The sequence below is a fragment of the Cyphomyrmex costatus genome, unplaced genomic scaffold (assembly GCF_001594065.2).
Source record: "Cyphomyrmex costatus isolate MS0001 unplaced genomic scaffold, Ccosl1.0 scaffold415, whole genome shotgun sequence".
NCBI lineage: Eukaryota > Metazoa > Arthropoda > Insecta > Hymenoptera > Formicidae > Cyphomyrmex > Cyphomyrmex costatus.
Window position 1 is genome coordinate 268,433 of NW_017278373.1, and position 21,415 is coordinate 289,847.

The 21,415-nt window shown below is 32.3% G+C and overlaps 1 protein-coding gene across 1 annotated transcript in view; it reads left to right on the forward strand.

Moving 5' to 3' along the window:
* LOC108777217 (hemicentin-1) overlaps nucleotides 1–15,116 on the forward strand; it is a 128,629-nt gene extending 113,513 nt beyond the window's left edge. The window contains exons 3-6 of the mRNA XM_018544048.1: nucleotides 6,693–6,903; nucleotides 7,581–7,634; nucleotides 13,716–13,879; nucleotides 14,955–15,116. Of these exons, the coding sequence (XP_018399550.1) occupies nucleotides 6,693–6,903; nucleotides 7,581–7,634; nucleotides 13,716–13,879; nucleotides 14,955–15,116 (591 nt within the window). The remainder of the gene's footprint in view (nucleotides 1–6,692; nucleotides 6,904–7,580; nucleotides 7,635–13,715; nucleotides 13,880–14,954) is intronic.
* Nucleotides 15,117–21,415: the final 6,299 nt, after the last annotated feature.

A 21,415-nucleotide genomic window follows, 5' to 3' on the forward strand; every position in this document is an offset into this window, starting at 1 on the left:
CTCCCCCTTCCTCACCTCCAACCCCCACCACCCCTCTCGTCCGCCGTATTTCACTCTCTTTCGTTATATAATATTTTTAATCATTTTTTAAATATATTTGTGATATAATTTGTACTCTAAAAAGTAAATAATATCCGAAAAAAATCATATCATAAAAATGATAAGTTCAAGCCATATTCAAAAAAGGGGGGATACTCAAAAATTTAATCCTTTTTATCTAATAATAATATATTACCATGAAAAGTAACTGATATATTATTAATAAAGTTGCCAATACAAAATGAACATACATGAAGTGTATGCAACTTTCGGCCGATTTTCAAATCGCCTCCGCTTTCGCTGTTTTAAAGAATGTCTAAGAGCAGTTAAATTAACAGTTAAATTCATTACATTATAAACATATGTTTCGACTCCGATCGGGTTATTTGCAATGTTACAATGAAAATAATACCGAAAAAGATCATTTCGTAAAAATGAAAAGGTCAAGCCATGTTCAAAAAAAGATACTCAAATATGATTCTTTCTTAATTGACAATTTTTAAATGTATTTTTAAATTTAACGATAATTTTTGCTGGAAACAACATTATTGTACCGTTGAATCGATTGTTTTGAGCTTTACAATGAAATATGCGATCACTCTTAATATTTCCATTCAATACGATATTTTATTAATGTCGTTACAAAATTATTGACATCCATGTTGGATGATAACTTACTATTATTTAACATATGTTATTAATCATGATTTATAACAAATGTGAAATCGTGCTAATGTCTATGTCCTTCGGATGTCTGAAATTTATCATTAATAATACAAATGTTCGCCGTTGTTGAGAGGTGAAAATTCATAAATTAGCTTTTACTGCCGATTATAGCCAACCAACGGTCATATATAAAAGAAGAATGGAGATCGATTCTTATGCGATTATTTCCAGTTGTAATTAAATTTAAACACATGAATCTTTATTGGTGGCATATTTGCAAACGATACGAGCAAATTCACTTTATTTTGTTTAAATAATTGTTCAAATTAATGCGTATGTGATACATCTGCATATAATCAAATTCTTAATCATAATTTATGCTTTCATGATAATACATGTCATACAAGAGCACGTCACGCAGAAATTCCTGCTCATGGCATCGATTCTGCTTCACTGGAATCATTATGTGTTTGTGTATTCAAGGAGGGAAGCCTGTAGTTAATTATAGATTTGCTCATTCCTTACGCCGCTTATTATAAGCATATTGCGTTGCTCGTACGTGTCGCAAAACCCGTTACTTGTTCTGCATTCAAGAATGATTGCGATTTGACTAGAACGTGCTTCGTTAGGAATGAAAGCAATTTGAAGAAATAGAGCATTAACGCAACGCATTATTCAATACAAAAATATTTTTTGTGTTTATTATACTTGAAGACATACTTATATTGCTCCGGGAGTAACCACCTATTTTTTTTATGTGAATGATCATCACGAGTGTTTTTTACATCACAATTTCAAGTCGTTATTATTAATCCTTATGCACAATTGGATTATTCTACATATTTCTTTTTTTTAATATACTAAGAGTATTTGGCTAAATAATGATCTCAAATACTTTCTAGAAGTATTAAAGCATATCTAAAAGAATCACTTAATAATTTTTACATAATTGCGTAAAAGAAATGAAAATTAATCCAAATATAAACGATCCATCGTGTATGATAATAAATAGCCGGAAAATCATCGTGTGCACTAAAGATTAATCCTATAGATTATCGTATATTATTCATTGTTTGACATCTATGAATATTTTAGATTATGTACAGATTTATTCCATATTTTTAATATAAATTTACTTCTATTTTTAAATATATATATAGATACTACATATTAATGTTTTTTTTTAAATAAGAAAAAATAAAAAAAATAGATGTAAATTTCTGATTGGTAAAGAAAACTATTATGGAAAACTGAGCTTTACATTTTATTGCTAGTATATAAAAATCACCCACTATTCCCGGGTTAACGAGGTTGATTTTTCTATCTCTCTTTGGCATACTTCGAACAGATTATTTTTCCGTAATCGTAGATATCTACGTTACGCAAGGATTTATAATGACGCTATAAAGTATCGGATTATTTTTATTAAAACGAGACGCTCCATTAAAACCGCAATACACGCAATCGATGATCAAATACATCAAATGCATCAACCCACGAATCAGGCCGATAAAATCGGGAGAAGCAAGTCGTGGGAGCGCGCGTATCAGTATACCGCGGTATTCCGCCGTCGATTTAATTACCGATTAATCTAGACTTCTTTTGTTCCCTTTGAATAATGTCTACGTTCGCCCGACCAGAGATCGCTCGTGTATCACCGCGCTTGTTTTAATAACGACGATAAATCTCGAGTCCCACAGCCACGCCGACGGAATATTCGAGACTACGCGCTATTGCCTTCTTTTTTTGCCGTCCAGATTATTGGACTTTCTCGTAGTCTCGATGTCACGTCGATGGGACATTCTCGATTGTGTTCGACGGTACTACTAGTGATGAATCGAAAAAAGAAAGGTCTGCATGATTTAATTTTTCGAATAGAAAGAAACTAAATAAAAGAAGTCTTAAAATCAATCTCAAGTACGTTTTTCTTAAAGAGTATACTTATGGATCAATTCTAAGCAGAATCGTAAGACTCGTAATTTGTTCTCGTAAAACTTGTAAGAACTTATCACTAGTATTCTAATTTTATGCGTATGTATCGTAAGACATATATATGATTGTTAGTAAATATCTACAATTTCTTGTAAATCTTATGGCTAGTAAAAGAAGCTGTCTGTAAAGATATTGTATAAAGGTATGAGCACTTAAAAGTTCTTATAAGTCTTACAAAAATATATTACGAGCCTTATGATTCTGCTTAGAATTTAGGCATTAATTCTTTAAATGAAGATTATGAATTTATAATAATTGTTACGTCATTATCTGAACCCTCTAATGGTGAAATGAGTGTATTCAGATATTCAGGAAATGTGTAAGAAAAAGTGAAATATGTAATATGTCACATCTTTTTCTGTTAAACAATGTATGCAAGTTGTAAAATAGATTAAGGTCGCATTCGATCTTATTGTATTATTAGAAAATTAATAATAGAATAGTAACCGTTTCGAGAATTTAATATTTGTACATACATATACAGGTATATCTATACATAAACGCGTACAGATACATATAATTGCGTAATAAATATATTTTACCATGTATTTCTGTATCTTCATAAACACCCTTTGATCCGGATTTCAAGAACGTCAAAGAGATAAGATCAAACAAAAGATTGGCACAATATTCGCCTTATTACTTATAATGTTATTAAATCCCGTTCTATCGATGTGGTAGCGAATGTCTCATATTTTTGCGTAACTTTGGATCGATAACTTTTTCGATATACCGAAACAGCAACAAATCAGGAGCATCATTTATTCTCAGGCGTTCCTCGACAAAGCTAATACACAGTGAGGTACCTCGCGGAATAGCCAATGGGAAAATGGTAACTGGGTATAGACCGGAAATGACTACCAGCCGATAACCGGATATCTAATATCCGACCGTTTGGCCGGCCGAGTGCCGAAAAATATGGGAATCGGATAAGCACTGTCCGGTAACCATATTCATCGATTGCACCTTTTGCTCTGACGCTGCACTCGCAAAAATTTTGGTTCATCCTTGGATGTCTACTGAGACTGAATGTTCCATTAGGAAGGTTCAAAAGGGATATATAAGAAAACTCAAGTCGTAGGGAAGGATCGATATCAGTTACTTTTTTCCAGAAGGCGAAGTAAAAAAAAAACAGAGAAAAAAGATTTGCTATTATAGTATAGAAAATATTCCGCTATCGTAATGAATTTCGATAATTATTATATGAGTATTCAATAGCTTTGTTAAGAAGATTGAATATATGATATGTATATTAATTTATATACATGTATTTATTAATTTATTACTGGACTTTGCATTCGTTGATTATTTTAAGAAAATAAACGCGAATGTTTTGTTATTTTACTAAAAAATCCATCATATTATATAGTCAAGGTATATAAATTCAAATATTTTTAATTATTAATTTTAAAGTAAAGGCGTCGAAAATCACGCGACGAATAAATTATTCAATGTTATGCAACAATATCTTCTATAGCAATTTCCGTAGAGAAGCCATAATAATAATCATTAAAATCTAATTGCTTCAAACATTGGCAATTATTAACTGCTGCCCACACATGTACGAATGTAAAATATGGATAGTGATTATTTTGAGATTCATTCGTATTAATAACATTTAAAAAATAGGTTGAACGAAATTTTGACGTTAACATAACGAAGGAAAGAATAAGAAAGAGAATTAATAATCAAACAGAATTATCTGATGCTCTCGTGGTTGGCTTAAAACGGAGATATTCTTTAATTCCTTTTCACTCGCTACTCGTTTGTTTGTTTAAAAATTCTATAACGCGAAATAGGAAATGTACATTATATAATATCATTCATATATAAATTATGTACTCAAACAGATTTCTGTCAAAAGTATTAGTAATGTCAAAAAATATTTATAAAAATTTATAAAAAAAAAAAAAATATGCGTATACTTGATATATATAATTATTTCTGTAACTAAAACGGACGTCTGTTACATATTTAATTTCTTAAATTTTTTTATCAAAAATGTAATAAATAGAATCTCTGCGATAGGAGATAATTCGTAAACACTAAAAATGCACTTACCAACAAAATTGCAAATGTTCAATTCTGCAATTTAATTCTCTTCAGTGCGGAAGTATAAATTATAATTTTATACATTATATTGTATTATTTACGTATTGACAATTACGGAAGCTTATACATATAAGCAATAATTTATTTATATTTGATTTATCGTTGAAGTCACAAAATTATATTTATTTTTTATAAATAGGTATATTTTTATCAAATGTTATCAAATTTTGCTTAATTATATCTAATTAAGAAGAATAACGATTATAATCATAATTAAACTATAGTTATTTTTCTAAGCATTAATGTTGATTTTTGAAAAAATATTTCATTCATCATTTACCTATTATGTGTTTTACCTATTGTTAATATGTGTTAAAATAGAATAGTTTTTGAATGAGGGAAAAGAGAATGCCAGTCACTGCTAAAATGCTATCACTGATACAGTATCGATGATAATTAATAATAATTGCGTACCGCTCGAGTAATCGAGCGTCCATTAGCGCCATTACGCTCATCGTCGCGTTACCACCCTTCGCGCCGCATGTTCTCGCTTTCGCTTCATTAACTTTATTATCATCACGTCGTAATGTATTATTATTATGTATTACACGACGCTTTACGTGTTCACATAATATGCGAAAACGAGAGGGAAATAAGTCACATCCTCTCTGATACGCTTTAATACACATAAGACATCTCCGATTTTAAGACTGTGTGTTAGTCGGCGTGCGCAGTCAAGTCTCACATATCAGCTAAATGACACCATCCTGACAAATGAGGGTCATCAATGACGTCTGGCAACTTTACGCTTCCCGAGAGCCGCTATTATCGCGTACGCGTCCATATTCCCATCCCTAATTTGCACCGTTGCAACGAAGGATCTCTGAGAGGTGTAGGTTCCGAGTCTTCACGTTCCTCGAATTTCTATCTGTCAGAAAATTTTTTGCATACGGATGTAAGGATAGATATCTCTTGATGTATATAAGAGTAAGGACATATAGCGAGATCGGGAAAGATCGGAAAAGATAAATATGTATGGCGCGACCGAGAAATGACTCGCGAGATTTGATAGTCCGTTCCGAACCGTCGCCGCTGTTGTTTGACAAAAAAAAGGCTACTCTTTAATATATTAAAGTAACGAGTTTTTTGTTCTCCTCGGCCCTCAAAATAGCTAACACGGACCAGAAATGTTGAAAATACCCAGACTTTCTTGTTTAAGTATCTGCATACACGTATATAAAAAGATTAATTTTGGATCTTCCGATTGAAACTGGACATACAGAATGACATCTGATAATTTTACGTTTCCCGAGAGCCATTATTATCGTGTGCGGATATCTACGTATATCACCATTCCTATTACTTTAGACAGTTACATTGAAACGAAAGATCTCTGAGGTATGGGTTCTGAGTATTCATATTTTTCGAACTCCTATTTGCCAAAAAGTTTTTTGTATCTGGACCAGAAATGTAATATTGGAAATACCCGGATGTTTGTTTTAACCTCTACATACACATGTAACAAGATTATTTTAGAATTTTTTGATTAAAACTGAATGTACGGAATTTGCAATATATAAATTATTTAATATTAATAAATAGCAGAAAATAAAATATATTTATAAAAGGCATTATATTTATGAAATAAAAGCATTGAATTAATATGTAACTATTCAGGCTGACTGGCTAAATGTTTGTAACAAATTTATATCGTTCAACTTAAACGAATTTTAACGTTTGATGTTATTAAAATATATATAATTGCAAACTTGATTTTGAAAATGGTTTTTTTATATTGTAACTGCTCTCTCAATTGTATTATTTTATTTAAATAATATAAGAAAGTCCAAGAGATTCCAATTAAAAATTTCGGATAAGATACAAAGTTTGAGAAAACTACAAAATATTATTTTTATTCTGATAACCTATCTTTATGATTTAAGGTTTCTTGGATGAGGAGCAGGGACCTCCATATTCTTACTTCGGGAAATTTTTCGTTCAGCTCAGATGCGCGATTCGGACCTCAGCACACCCAAGGCAGCGACGCCTGGACTCTCAGGCTGGATAACGCCAGGAAGACGGATTCTGGCAAGTACGAGTGCCAGGTCAATACGGAACCGAAGATCATGTATGCAGTGCAGCTCTCTGTGCGAGGTGATTGTCGTTCCACTTCACATTTCGTCCTTCACGTTTTCTTCCTCGTACCATGATTTATGATAGAGAGAGATTCTTGTTTTTATACAAATAAAAATCACAATTTTTAACTTTAAAAAAATACAATTAAATGTTTTTACATTAACGTAATATAATTACGTAAACGCGTAAAAATATAGCATATCAAGTACATTCAATATATCATACTTGTAAGCCTGTAACAACGATACTATTCAGAAAACAAAATTTTCCACAGGAAATAAATTTAATTATTTTGAATCATTAAAATTCTGTAATATTAACTTTGAAATAAAATTTTGGTGTAATAATTAATTCTATAAAAATAAAAGTATGTTCTTTTTGAAATATGTTTTTTCTTCTTTTCTTATTTACGACCCGTTTTTTTATAAGTAATTAAAAAATACCAGTTTTTGAATTATATCTTGTAACAAATGAATGATATATAATATATAGTATAGTTCACATATTATATAATTCACCTGAAATGAAATGACTTATTATGTCTTTTTTATAAACATGGGTACTGCATAAAATAATACAAATAAGTTGACGAAATAATTTTATCTTCATCGTGTTAGAATTCATGATTGAGTTAAGACATTTTTTGCTTTACTGAGACAATAATGTTTCATCATTAAAAATTTTTGTGTTTCTAGATCCAGACAAACCGGAGGGTTATGACGAGCCGCATTCTCAGCAAACACGTATAAGTAAGTATATATATCCCGCGGACGTGACATGTATTTCTGGTTTGCACGTTTGTGACATATATGAGCGTGACGCTCCTTTAGTTCCAGCCCACGCCGATCAAATCAGTCGTATATTTAAAGACACGACTGAAACGTGAACAGACCGTCGGTAATAGCGATAAAAATTTCAAAAGGTGAATTAAACTTTGTGAACTATAGAGCATCATGCGCATTCAGGCGTTTCACTATAATAGCTTCACTTCTGTAGCAAATGAAACGACAGAAATGCGATTTATTTGATTGAAAGTATTGTAACGTAGAAATATCTAAAGGTATTTGATTTTCTGAGAATATTATACATTATAATAATAAAAATAAATTATTTCTCAAATTATTGTATATGCAATCGTTATGCATGTAATAATTACAAATAAAGAGAACAAGCTTTTAATTGTATATTTGCTAAAATTTGTCAAACAGAACAGAATACATTTTGCTTTAAAAGATTCGCATTGTTATTTAAATCTTTCACATTTTTGAATAATCGAAATTAATTATCGAAATTTATATGGATGTGCGTATTTGCATTTTGTTGTGATTCTAATTTCACTGGCGCTAAACTTATTTCACTGTCTGTGATATCAGCGATAATATTTTGCGCAGACTTGCATAATTAATTTCTCGCGTAATCAGCATTAGCCGAATCGGGTGGGTGCGGTGTATATAAAATGGAGCGCCTGTATCGCGCAGTTTGAAATTATATCATGCAAATTATTTTATGAATTCCTTGATCGGTATGAAACTCAGTACAATTATGCAATCAAAACTTCGTTGAAAGTTTCGCCGACTATGGATTGGTGCATAAGATGCATCCTTTTTCTTCTTTCGAATTTATCCGTTTTTGCATTCTATCGGCATGCGCTCTACAGATGATGAACGTAATAAAGTACGAGCGGAACACATCACCGCACAATAAAAAAATTTTATAGTATAAATCTGTAAAATTCCCTCGGGTGCAAAGATTGACCTAGTTCCTCAGAGATTTAAAAATATAACTTTCATCGCCGGCGACTGGCAATTTCCGCTTTGTTTCGCCACTCGGAAAGTAGCGGACCAAAAGCACTGGTTGAATAGTCGTTAAGATTGCATCAGTTGGAAAAAGCACGATTAATCAGCCGCGAGGTACAGCGAGCTAAGCTTACTGATAATTATCAAGCAAAGAAAGCGCAGGTTCTTGTAATACAATCATTACAAATGTAAACCGTCCACTGTAAAGTATCACTGTCACCATTAATTCTGTTTTTAGTATTTCACTCTCTCAGCAATATTTTATATATAGCAGTATTTTATATATAGCAATATTTTATATATAACAATATAAGTGATATGATTAACACAATTAATTATTAAAAATTTTCAAACATTAGAGAGAGATATATTTATTAGTTATTAAATTATTTATATCTGCAGATACTTTAGAAACATAAATTATAATACGTTTTCTTTCATTATCAATTATTTACTTATAAGCATAAATTTTATTAAATTTACACTTTTATTATTATATTTTATATAAATTAATATATCGCTAATGTCTTTTATATCTACATTATTTATCTTACTTTTTTGTAAGTTGCATTATTTATTTTTATGAAAATTACAAATCTGAAAGTATGAAATTGATCACGTCGGATTTACTAAAATTTATTTTAATCGTGCCCACGTTGGGAATGTAAAACGCATGAATAGGATACAACAGTCAATAACGTAGACAGAAGATTAGGTTGTGCTTTTACAAGCGTTACATTACAACGTATGTTTAAAACTTGCACGATGCCTGTTTACCGCTTTAGATGGTCGGTGGCAAACTTTTGGGCGAGTAAACAGCGTTATTTCTGTTGTTCTCTGTAATACTCTGTGAAATTCTAGCGGGTGCATTATGTGAAAGTTTATTATCAGATCTGCATAGTGTACGTATGTAACTGGCAAAGTGCTTCGACCGTTTCTAATTCGCATATCTCCAATATTCGATATTTAAAGGCAATAGTTTCTCATTGGTCCAAGAATTTTTATCAATTATTGTAAGTTTAATATTATATTCCTAATTTTATCGGAGCTGTCCTTTTACGAGATATAAAATTCATTGTAAGATAAATATAATAGATAAATTTGACAATAAAAATAAAGAAGTAGAATTTATTTATTAATAAAATATCACGTTCAAGAAGTAGCGAATTGAGCGTCGATGTCAATAACGTATCACATCTTTCATAAATATATTAATAATCCAACACGTTCTCGTCATAGTACACCGAACACCCTTTAAAAAATCATTAGAAGCTTTTTTTTTTTATTTTTCTCGTAGAACCGAGCGACATCAATCACTTAAGGATAAGTGCGACACCATCCTGGCTTTGACGCCCGTGATCCGTCGTCGTCGATTCTTCTTGCGAACTTTCTTTAGCCGCTTCATAATTCTTTTTAAGTAACGTCGTTTTATTTCAGACACGTCGTCCTCTCTCTTGACGCCTTCGATGTTCCAGAGTCTACGCTTTTTCATTTACGTCGGAACGGCAGATTACCAGAAGCTGCGTTTCCTCGATATCGGGGAGCTTATTTTTGATACTGCCGCTCAAAATCATTGCACAAAAACTCACAAATGTTGCTAAAGCAAGACCTATATCGTTGATAGTATATTTCTTGAATTTATCTCGATCTCTTTTCATCGTTTTTTAGGTGTAAAGGTTTTTTTACTGACTTCACGCGTGTAAAAATATGAAACGCGCGAACAATAAATTTAATTATTGACATTATACTTTATTCTTGAAATTTTATCATATTTTTTTACCTATTTTGTAGTACTATCAACTTAATGGCGAAGTTGCGACCGTGAATATTTCTTTCCATATCACGACATGTTTCCGCTCAGAACACTCTCCATGCAGTTGCACCCGACTAATAAATATACTCGCGCCAAGTTTCTTCTTTCGCTTCTGTTCGCAATATATGCGAGACTTAAAGATAGTCACAGATCGTTGCCAGCTATATTGTCGAAGTTTTGTAACAGATAAATAAGGGAAATGAAGAAAATGGAAGTACAACGCGAATATGTGAATACGTATAACAATGTTGCATAATGGCACGTTGAATTTTTTTTCTTTATGCAATCGTGGTTTACATATACATATAAATATATATGTATTTATATAATTATATATATATAATATATATAATATAATATAAATACATATAATAATATATATATAATACAAGGTATCCAATAGATCATATATATAACAACACTTAAAGAGATTCCTGAGAATCCTGTCATTTGAGATGAAAATCTTAATAAAAAAATATATGTTGAGACTATAATAATATTGCATATTACATACACACACACATACATACATATATATTATTGCATGATATATGTCTGTTTTAGCGCAATAATAATATACAATTTATTTATAATAATAACATTATCGTTAAGTTTATTTAGCTAATAATAATGTTTAGTTTATTTAACTAACAATAATGTTTAGTTTAACTTTAATATTTAATTTTGTTGCAACAGATAGAAATCAAAATCCGGTATATGCTCAACATGTCGATATGTTGAATCCGCACTTGAATATTCGTGATTCATTGGGTACTGATAAATGATAAGAGAAGTTAGCCACAAAGTTTCTGGCAACAATAAAAAGCAAACAAGACCGCGCTCAAAAAAGAAATGTCCGCAGCAAGTGAGTTTACAGTAATAACAGCATAACATAATATTTCGCTAGAGGGAACGTAGTCGTCGCCGGATTCATTTAAGTCTAATAGGATTATCCTTAATCCCGCGGTCCTGCCGCGGCTTCTTCGTATCCTTTTCTTCGTCAGCCACCGAGAGTTCAGAGTTCTAAGAGACAAGAGTTGGACCGCTAAATGAGTCTCGACCGTGGTCCTCGTACTGAATAATGCATACAAGCCTCGATTTTTATACGAGACGGAGAACTTCACTTTTGGTCATTTTTCTTTTCTACTTCGGAGATGATGATGAATTATTAATCTAATTGAAGAGAGCTTACACCACTTGTTAAGATTAATTACATAATATATCGCTCTTTTTAAAATGTGACACAAATAAAAACTGATTTTTGAGTTACCATAATTGATTTAAGTAAATATTTTATCAGTCACCGAAAGTAAAAGAACTTAATAAAAAATTATCACAATCCAAACGATAGTTTAAAAGAATCGTTTAAATTGTCTATGTTGATTAATTTAAAATATGTGATTCTTGGATTGTAAAACGAAAATGATTAAAATGATACTTGATTGATTAAGAACGTTTTTTTTTTAAATTATTTAAATAGTCAATAATCTTCCGTCAAGTCGAAAAATAATTTCTTCTCTCTTCTAAAAATGTGTGTTTTGAATTGTATCATTTGTGAAGTAAGGGAATAATATATAATATCTTGTTAGCGTATATAATGATTTTAAATAATACAATACTAGTACCATTGTAAACCATTGCAACTTTCAGTAATACACGTTCTGTAATAATCACTCAAATCCGTAACAACTTTCTACTATAAGTCGTAAGTCTTCGCTTATTATACGTTAATTATCTTACGACGATATATGTACATGCATAGGTATATACTGTATCTATATATGTATACTTAATTTTAAAGGGAGTGAGCGTGATATTCTCAAATATGTGAAGACGAAAAGCAACCGTGCGTAGATGCGTTGTGTTACAAAAGGAAAATGGGGTTTCATTACATAGCAAAGTTCATAATGGGAAGCCCGTTCGCAATTTATCGTATGTGTAATGGGAAACCGAAGAGTTTTCAAGTCGAGGTAATTTACGGTACACTTTGTAAAGGCTGATGCCTTGCAGTGCTGCGCGGCGGTTCGCGTATTAAACGAATACTTGTCCCTGTTTTCTAAATTAAAATGTACAAGCTTAACGATATATCTACGTGTGAGCGCATTATTATACATTTTTTACTACCTCAGCTTTCTCTCTACTTTGTGCCGCGTCGGCAGAGCACCAGCGCAATGAAAGTAGATATGTAACGTTGACATTAATTAAAATCATTACATAACATTTGTCGAGTATCCTTGATAGCGCGCGCAAAAGCGTCCTCGGCATCGCAGAGTGTTTCTTTTCATCGGGAAGAGGTCTAGTGCGTTAATTCCGTTCGTTGGGAGAACGGATTGCATCAATTAGAGAGTATTCACGATACATCACGCTTGCTATAACGTTGTCAATTAAAAAATTGCAAATTTCTTTGTGCAAGTCGTTCTTTGTCCACCATTTCGACGTTATTGCTCGCCAGAATTGAGTAAAAACTTCTTTATTAAAATAATGTACACGCTTAAAAAAACGTTTTCTTTCATTTAAACACTATTTTTTTTTACATGAAGCAAATGTAAATAATGTCCGAAGTAAATTTTAGTCAGGCGGATACATGGCATTCAGTATTTATGTTGCATTGCTTTTCATGTTCAATTTATAAATACGCAGAATACCACAAATATATTGTCCTCTGCATTTTAGCAATGATTTATTAATCAATTTAGAGTTGCTTGTCTGCTAATAAATACATCATTAGTTTTAATAATAATTATTGCCAATTGTAATCATACGACCAGAAATTATTTTTGATAAATAGTATCGTTCACTTATTACGCGCACCGCACAAACATAACTTTTCATGCTAAAATATCGTATTAATATTATATCAATTTAATATGTTTATGAAATAAATTAAGCACATCTAAATAAAACTTTAGTTTTGGAAAATTACATTGTGTTTTATACGAAATACAATTAATATGTGCCGTGCGTGTACTGGTACTAAAGTATAGTATGACAAACAAAATGCTGCTTTCAAATCAATGCATTAGTTAAAGGATTCCGATTGCATTTCCGTTTCAAGTCGAGATCCTACCCGAATCTTTGGATTTAGTCGAGAAATTCACCGTCGCGACGTGGCGCATCTTGGTTCCTCCCCTCAACCATCGGATATGCGCGTAATCTTGTCACGACGCGGCCATTCAATTGCTTCAGCCACCGCATGATATTTGTCCGAACATGACTTTCAGGCTATGAGAGTACAGCGCCGGTGGCAGACATAATGGGTCCTCGGGAGCAAAGGGTGCCATCGGGCTCGACGATCACCCTGAGGTGCGTCATATTGTCGCCGTATCAGACCCGTCCCATCAGGGGTGTACAATGGCTTCGGGATAACAAACTCCTAACATTCCAGGTAATGCAGCCTCAGCTGGATATGCGGGGTCGCTCTAATGAAATTTCTGTTTGACGACCGGGAATTGAGAAGGACGGGAGAAAAAAGGGGCGCTCGTATATCATCGCACCCGACGCGAAGGGATATGGGTCATATGGTGTCCTTAACTGCGTGTCTTTCAACATTTTTGTTTGCGTGGTAGTCTGCGTCGGCTGTTTCTTCCGTGCGATACGTAATGATTGAAAGCTGATCGATTTGACGGTCGACGTGGTTTTGCCACTGCGAAACTGAGCGCGATTATCTCGCTTGGTAAATGTGCGCGTTTTCTTTGAAACATCCACCTAAGACTCGTCAGCTTCTTTAGTGATCTTTTTCTTTACATCATTTATTGTTTGTTATTATACAATAAATTCTTTGTGTGCTGAAAGCATAAAATGTTTAAATTGTAATATTCATATGTTAAAGTTTATTTTCAGAATAATGTTTTACAACCGTAATTTACGATTTTTTTGTTAAAAGCAATAAAAAAATTTCTTCTTTGATAGACAAAACTCTTTGATATTATAATATTATTTATAGGTGTAAATATGTTAGAGTCTAGTATTTTCTGGTGACTTTATTGTCAATTTAGCATATAGTATACTATATTTTAATTAAGTATTTTACTTTTATGGAGTAACTCATACTTATATTATGTAAATGATAGTTTGTATTGTTCCGATTGACTCAAGAAGTAACGATTTTGCTTTTAGTTATACGTAAAATACGCATTTGCATAATGAATCTCAGTTCAAGAATGAAACGTGATGCGAGAGATGTAGAAACAAAATTTCTCAAATTTCTCCAAATTTATTCATAAATTTTATTCATAAGAATTATATAAAATTTTTTAACATGAATAATGTACAAATTTTTATATACAGTTTGGTGAAATAGAAAAGGCTTAAATTATCAGCACATTCCGTGTTTTTTCACGATTTATCATAAATTTTTAAAAATTAGAAATACACTTTTGTTGCTATATCTCTCAAATATTTAAAAGATTTTCTATTACTTACTTCGTCGTTGAACTCACACTCGTTTACTCTTCATCCAGGCAGCGCGCGGAGGGATAAATGTAGAGACCGAAAAGGGTGCGGCACGTACAGTATCCGTGTTGACTTTGGCGGCGGTGACTCAAGATGACGTCGGGAACTATTCATGCAGGCCGACGGAGGGTCGATCAGCCACTGTCAGCTTAGTCGTTGAGGAAGGTTAGTCTCAGTCTTTTACTACTCACGTGGATTATAACGAGAAAATAAAGTAGCGATATCCATAAATAATTTTACTGTAATATGTAAGCATATTTATATACACATATTTATATATTTAGTTACTGGTTGTAAATGCCATAAAAATATATGTTTAAAATAAAATAGAAGAGACAGAATAGGTAAAAGAACTAAAATAACATGATATAATAGAAAAGTGTATAAAAGTATACTAGATACACTTCGTGAAACATAATGATATAATAACAGTACACTTACGTGCTTCGGGATCTTCCGGGAAATCTTGCTGTCGCCGGATGTGCTACGAGCGTAACCGGAAGCCCACCGGGCGCGCCGATATTCTATTTCCTTCTACGCTTGCGTGTATCCTCCGCGGGGTACAACCATGATGTAAAGTCGTGCCTTAGGATTACTTGAAACACTTTAAAGTTTTAAAGAGGCGGCGGTATTTCACACTGAAGCTATTTGTCTAGCTCAGCCCCTCGGTCGCCACGGCAGGGATGAAAAGGAGCGGAAGGACGAGATGGGAAAGGGAGAGAGGAGGGATTGCGAAGAGATGGAAAAGACGGAAGACCGCTTGCTCGGGTGCGTGTACTCTTGCGCGAGACGAAAAGCGGGAATGTCCGAGGTACGAGGAATCGCGGAAGGAGAGAAATTGCGGTTCACAGATAGAAGGACGCTGACGAAGAGAGAGTAGAGTTTGAGAGAAAGGTGGAAAGGAGTAGATATAAGTGGAAGGATTCTCTCTCTTTTACCTTTATCTTTGCTTCTTTCCTTTCTCCATTCAAGCTTCGCTGCACGTCTTATTTCGTTTTATTTTTTCCTCTTTAAGATTGACAGAATAGAGAAAGAGAGAGATGGAAAAAGAATGAAAACGAACGTAAATAGTTTTAAACACAATCGATGAAATAAAAAAAGTGCAAAACAACTGACAAGATTGTTTGTTCTACTTTTCGCTCTTGTATACCATACCGTACGCTTTTAACACATTTTAACACATTTTTAAAAGTTGAGTATAGATTTAAACGCAAACTTTTTTGTCACACTTGTTTCCCTATATTGAAAAGTCTTACTGATTTTTCTCTGTGCATGACAATCGTCTGTAAATAGTGTGAGTACAGACAAAGTTGGTAACGTTATTTTATAAACGTAACGGGCTTATCATTATTATATTACATTTTGTAAAAAGTAAAAAGTCGTTATCATTATCGTCACTTTCAAAGTACGTTTATTATTTCTTTTGTTATTTTTTTTCTCCTTTTGTTATTTTTTTCTCTCCGCCAAATTCTCGTACCTATGACGTTATTCGCGCGCACAGTCGTTCGCGACTCGCGACAAAAACCCACTCGGAGAATCATTCATATAGACGCGAAACTATAATAACGTACCGCGCGATGTCTCATGCAAAAGATTTGCCAAGGCCGATAGACGCAAATAATAACTGTGAAAGTTCTTCTAGTTTCCAGACACAAGCAGTTGTAAGAAATATATATGGAACAAGTATCATAATCTATGTACAATATAACAATCTATGAAAAAATAACCGGAAATGCAAACAACTACTAAAAGTACGTAATTAAAAGATTAGATTCATTGGAAAGATTGAAATATAATTAAGAAATATATAATAAGATAATAAAACGTAGAATCGGCGCTAAAATTGGTTCAAATTTTAAAATGTATATAAAAATGTCTAATTTTTAATACCTTATGATTAACATTATAACAAATTAAAAATATTACGTTTCTTTCCCTATTTTCCTCTAATTTCAATAATATTGTTATGCACTACATATAAAACACGAGATACGTGATACCAATAAATCCCACCAGAAAAGTAGGTCACGTTTATACGATTTTTATATGATCGCTTTAACCCGTAAATCACAGCAAAGTTATCCTTCGCGAAATTTCTCAATAGCTAACACATACGATATAAACACGTATCCGATAATTATCGCGCGACGAAATAAACGCAAAAATTATTTGACAATCTTCCCATTCATGGCGAATATAATCCCCGTTTCTCTTTGTGGGCCCCACGTTGAGAGCCAAATGTTAAAGTCAGATATTAGATCAAAACATTTTTTACTTAAACGTTATGTAATAATCAATATATTATATATATATATATATATAATTATGAAATTAATTTTAAAATAAAAAATTCTAAGCTGGTGTCTAAATGGCAAACATTTTTATATTAAATTTATGTCTAGTAAATTTTTGTTAATTTTTTATGTTGATATTTTTATTTTTTAATACATAGTTACCTTTAGGAAATTAAACGTAAAAACGCAGATTTTATTTAAATTTGTATTAAACGTTTTGTTTTTAAATATTAATGTTATTATTGTGTTTAAAAAGTGCATTCCAACATTCATTGCCAATATTGAAAATTGGATAGAAATATAATAGAAATATATAATTATTGGAAGATGTTTTGTATTTTATTCCCTAATCCTAAAAAAAAGATTCCGATAGTCACTATAAATACTAAAAATTTATAGTTCACATTATATATGAACTATACATTTTTAGTATTTACAATGACTATCTCGGAATGTAGATTAGGGAATAGAATACAAAACGTCTTCCAATAATTATATATTTCTATTATATTATATTTCCATTATAAAATCTTCTAGCCAATTAAAAAAAAAATGTTTTTTATAAAAAATTATTTACTGAAAAGTTAATAAAGACAATAAGAGATTACAATAACGCGATAAAAGTAACAGCTGCAGAATTCGTTATCGTTTTCGTAAAAATGTAATAACATTAATGTTACAGACAGAAAAAAATAATGATTGTTACTAAAAAAATGTAATGAAAATGATAACGGCATTATAAGTAACGCGTTACTTCCCAATCTTGAACACAGAAGAAAATAATAAGGTAACAAAGTAAAAGTAAGGGAAATTATGGAGACATTAGTAGGAACTGAAAAATGTATATGCGAACACAGGCCGGATGAAATGGAACGAATGGCACGGAAGAGGACGAGGATCTGCGAAGGTATGGAGCCCGGAGGCAGACGCCGTGGGATCGCGGGGACACTTGCATGCGAAATTCACGTGGGTAGTCTCTATTATCGTGAATTTCCCTTCGGAGGTTATTGCGAGGAAGCGCCTGTGGCGCACGGAGTCGCATTTTTCCCAAGAGCGTAAGCGCGTGTGTGTATGTGCGTGCACGCGTGTACGCTATCCAACCCCGTGTCTATCCGTACGCGAAACGCGTCCCATGTGACTATAAATCAAAACTTGGATGACTCGCGGCCTCGTAGATTGTGGATTTACGCAGTTTATGACGCACCCGAAGGAAACCGTCTCGCTCGAGCGTAACTAAGCGAAGTGCATCGTCCGATTTTTACGAGAATGTATCGACGTAAATATCGTGGTATGTACGGTAAATGTGGAAACCGAATATTGCGGGCCAACATATAACGGAGGATTTGGGAGATACATCGAGATATATGAATTATTAATGCTATTGAATTCAATTTTTTAAGTTTCCTTAAATAATTTGCATAATTTTTGTACTCCTTTTTTAGAATTCTTATTGAACTCTGCTGATCTATTTGAGTTTATTTGACCTAAAATGTAATTTATTTCCTTAGTAATGAATTTATAATTATTTACATAAGCGGATACAAACTTGTCAAAATGAAATCTGTTATAGTATGTACATATATGTTTAAAGTCTCTGGTCGTCAGTTGTAACCGAGAATGTGAAATAATTTCAATTTTTAAATAGTTCTATGTTATATAACGACACCTTTTATCTCCTTATGTGGAGCATAGGACGTCTATAGACCTCTTTTGTCCGAGGCCTATATTCGTTTCTCGAATCAGATAGTTTTTCTGATTTGTGGGTGATTAGTCCACAGAATCCTACCTCAGTTAGATATTAGAGACAAATATCTACTGATATACTACTGATGTATAGGACCTACAGTTTTTAACGCCGAATCCGAACGGCGCTGATGATCATAGATCTTTTGATCACCAGGTGGAGCCATTTTTTGGCTCATTAAACGCGAAAAATCATCGCGTTTGGGCGCACGTGGGATTGAACTCGGGTCTACAAATCGCGAGTCAATCGCACAGAGCGGTGAGCCACTCGACGCCACTCTATTTTATATATTTTATTCATAAATATTATGAGGAGACATTGAATTATATATTTTATATCATTTTAAGATTAAATTTGAATGTGCTTATCCTTTCTTTCCTGTTAAGTTAATAATTAGGTTATTTGTGTTCTCCTAAAGTTTAGATTACAAATATTTTGTCACTAAAAATGGGAAATATATTGGTGAAAAATTTGGTTACATTAAGAATTTTTAAAAAAATAATCAATATAAAATGAGATAATTTAAACTGTGAAATAGTATTATGTTAAGTATACATAAATATTGATTTTAATGAACTGCTTCATATGATATTCATTTTTATGACATTTATTTTAATTTTTATATAAAATATTATATAAATTTCCAATATTATATAAATTTCCAATATTATATAAATTTCGGTCATCTTTTATGCAGAGACTACACTTGATATATATCCTTATAATTAAGAGTGTCCTATTTGCTTGTACATAAAATTACGTATTAATTGCAATAATGTATCACTCAATATAAATAGCATTCTAGGGTTAATTTAATATAAAATTTTGTAAGTAAAAATATAATAGATAATTTATATGCCAATAATTACATATTTACGTGCAGTATAACTTTTAAAAAGAATTTACAGGTATAAGAGATGAAGTTTTTTTCTCAGATGCCTTGCAATTCGGTTTTAATAAAAGCTCATTATATTTTAATACAGCGAGATAATAAAAAATGGAGCAAAAACATAATAATATTATACTTGACGTAGCTCATGAAATCTCATTATTACTTATATAGTCATAAACACAGTTTAAATACTGCAAAATTATAACTCCGTGTAGAATTCTCACATACATACACATGTACGTCGGAGTAAATCTCCGAGAGAATACAGAATTAATTCGTTGTGCTTCCCCGGACCGAGCAACACGTATAAATTGTACATTTACTCGTTGCGCTAGTACTTAACGCGTGTGTAAGTTATGGAGGTATTATGACCAAAGAAGGTGAGATAATTAAATATCTATTAGATTAACTTTTGCGTTTATACGTGCAATTTTGCATAATACAAGGGTATATAGCAGTACAATTCCAAAATTTATAATAGGTAAATCTGTTGAACCGCTCGGAATGAAGAGATACGGAAAAACTGCACACACGACGAATAGAAGGAACCCTGTTAAATCCACTCGCGCGCGGTATCGCGAAACTGAATTTTCGTCTGATCGTGAGTCACTTTGCAATAGCGTTTCACTCACGTGTATGTACGTACGCGTACGATACATCAACCGCAGGCACGATACGTACTCGTACAGTCGCGCGAGAACCCGACGATAAATCAGAAGTCCGGCCACTTGTTTTCTAGTTTTGCAGATTGCGAATTCGCGCAGTTTATCGGCACGGACGAGCCGAGTCCGAAGGAAGTGCCATTGCGATGGGATTAAATGGGACAGTGGGCATTTTTATGTGAGCGAAACTGCACGAAAATACTACTGCTGGATGACACGCAAATATCATGTACGAGAAGCGGAGATAAAATCATAAATAAAAATTTTTTGTCAATTAAAATTAATAAATAGATATTTATGATAAATTAAAAAAAATGCAACTCAAGATTTGTCCTAATTATTTAATCAATTTTTAGAAATTTTCTTTATGTTACATTAGTATATTTAAATTACTTTTATTAAAATATTTTGCTATTCATTTTTATAGTTATGTGATTTAGATTTCTTGAAATTAATTATAAGTGCCTTTTAATTAACACGAATTAAATGGGTTTTACAGATCTAGCATCAGTAATTATATTACAGATTTTAGATTTATTACAGATTTTATACAGGTTAACTTCAGGGTTGAATTAAATACTTAAATTAAAGATACGTGGCATATTATAAATATTTCGTGTACTTTCTCAAGATCACCTAAACTAGTTTAAAAATTGTTTCAAAAACAATCCATAGGTTTCCCGTATAACAATGTCGACCTAGCGAGATTATATCAAAACTTTGTGTTCAATCTTATCGAAGAAAAATGGTAGAGGGAAGAAAACTTTCTTCGGCCATCTCGGTAATGTTGTGAGGATAACCAATAATTGATCATCCTCCAATTAATTATTGGCATCTACTGATAATCGGGACTAAGCTGATAATTATTATAGCTTTT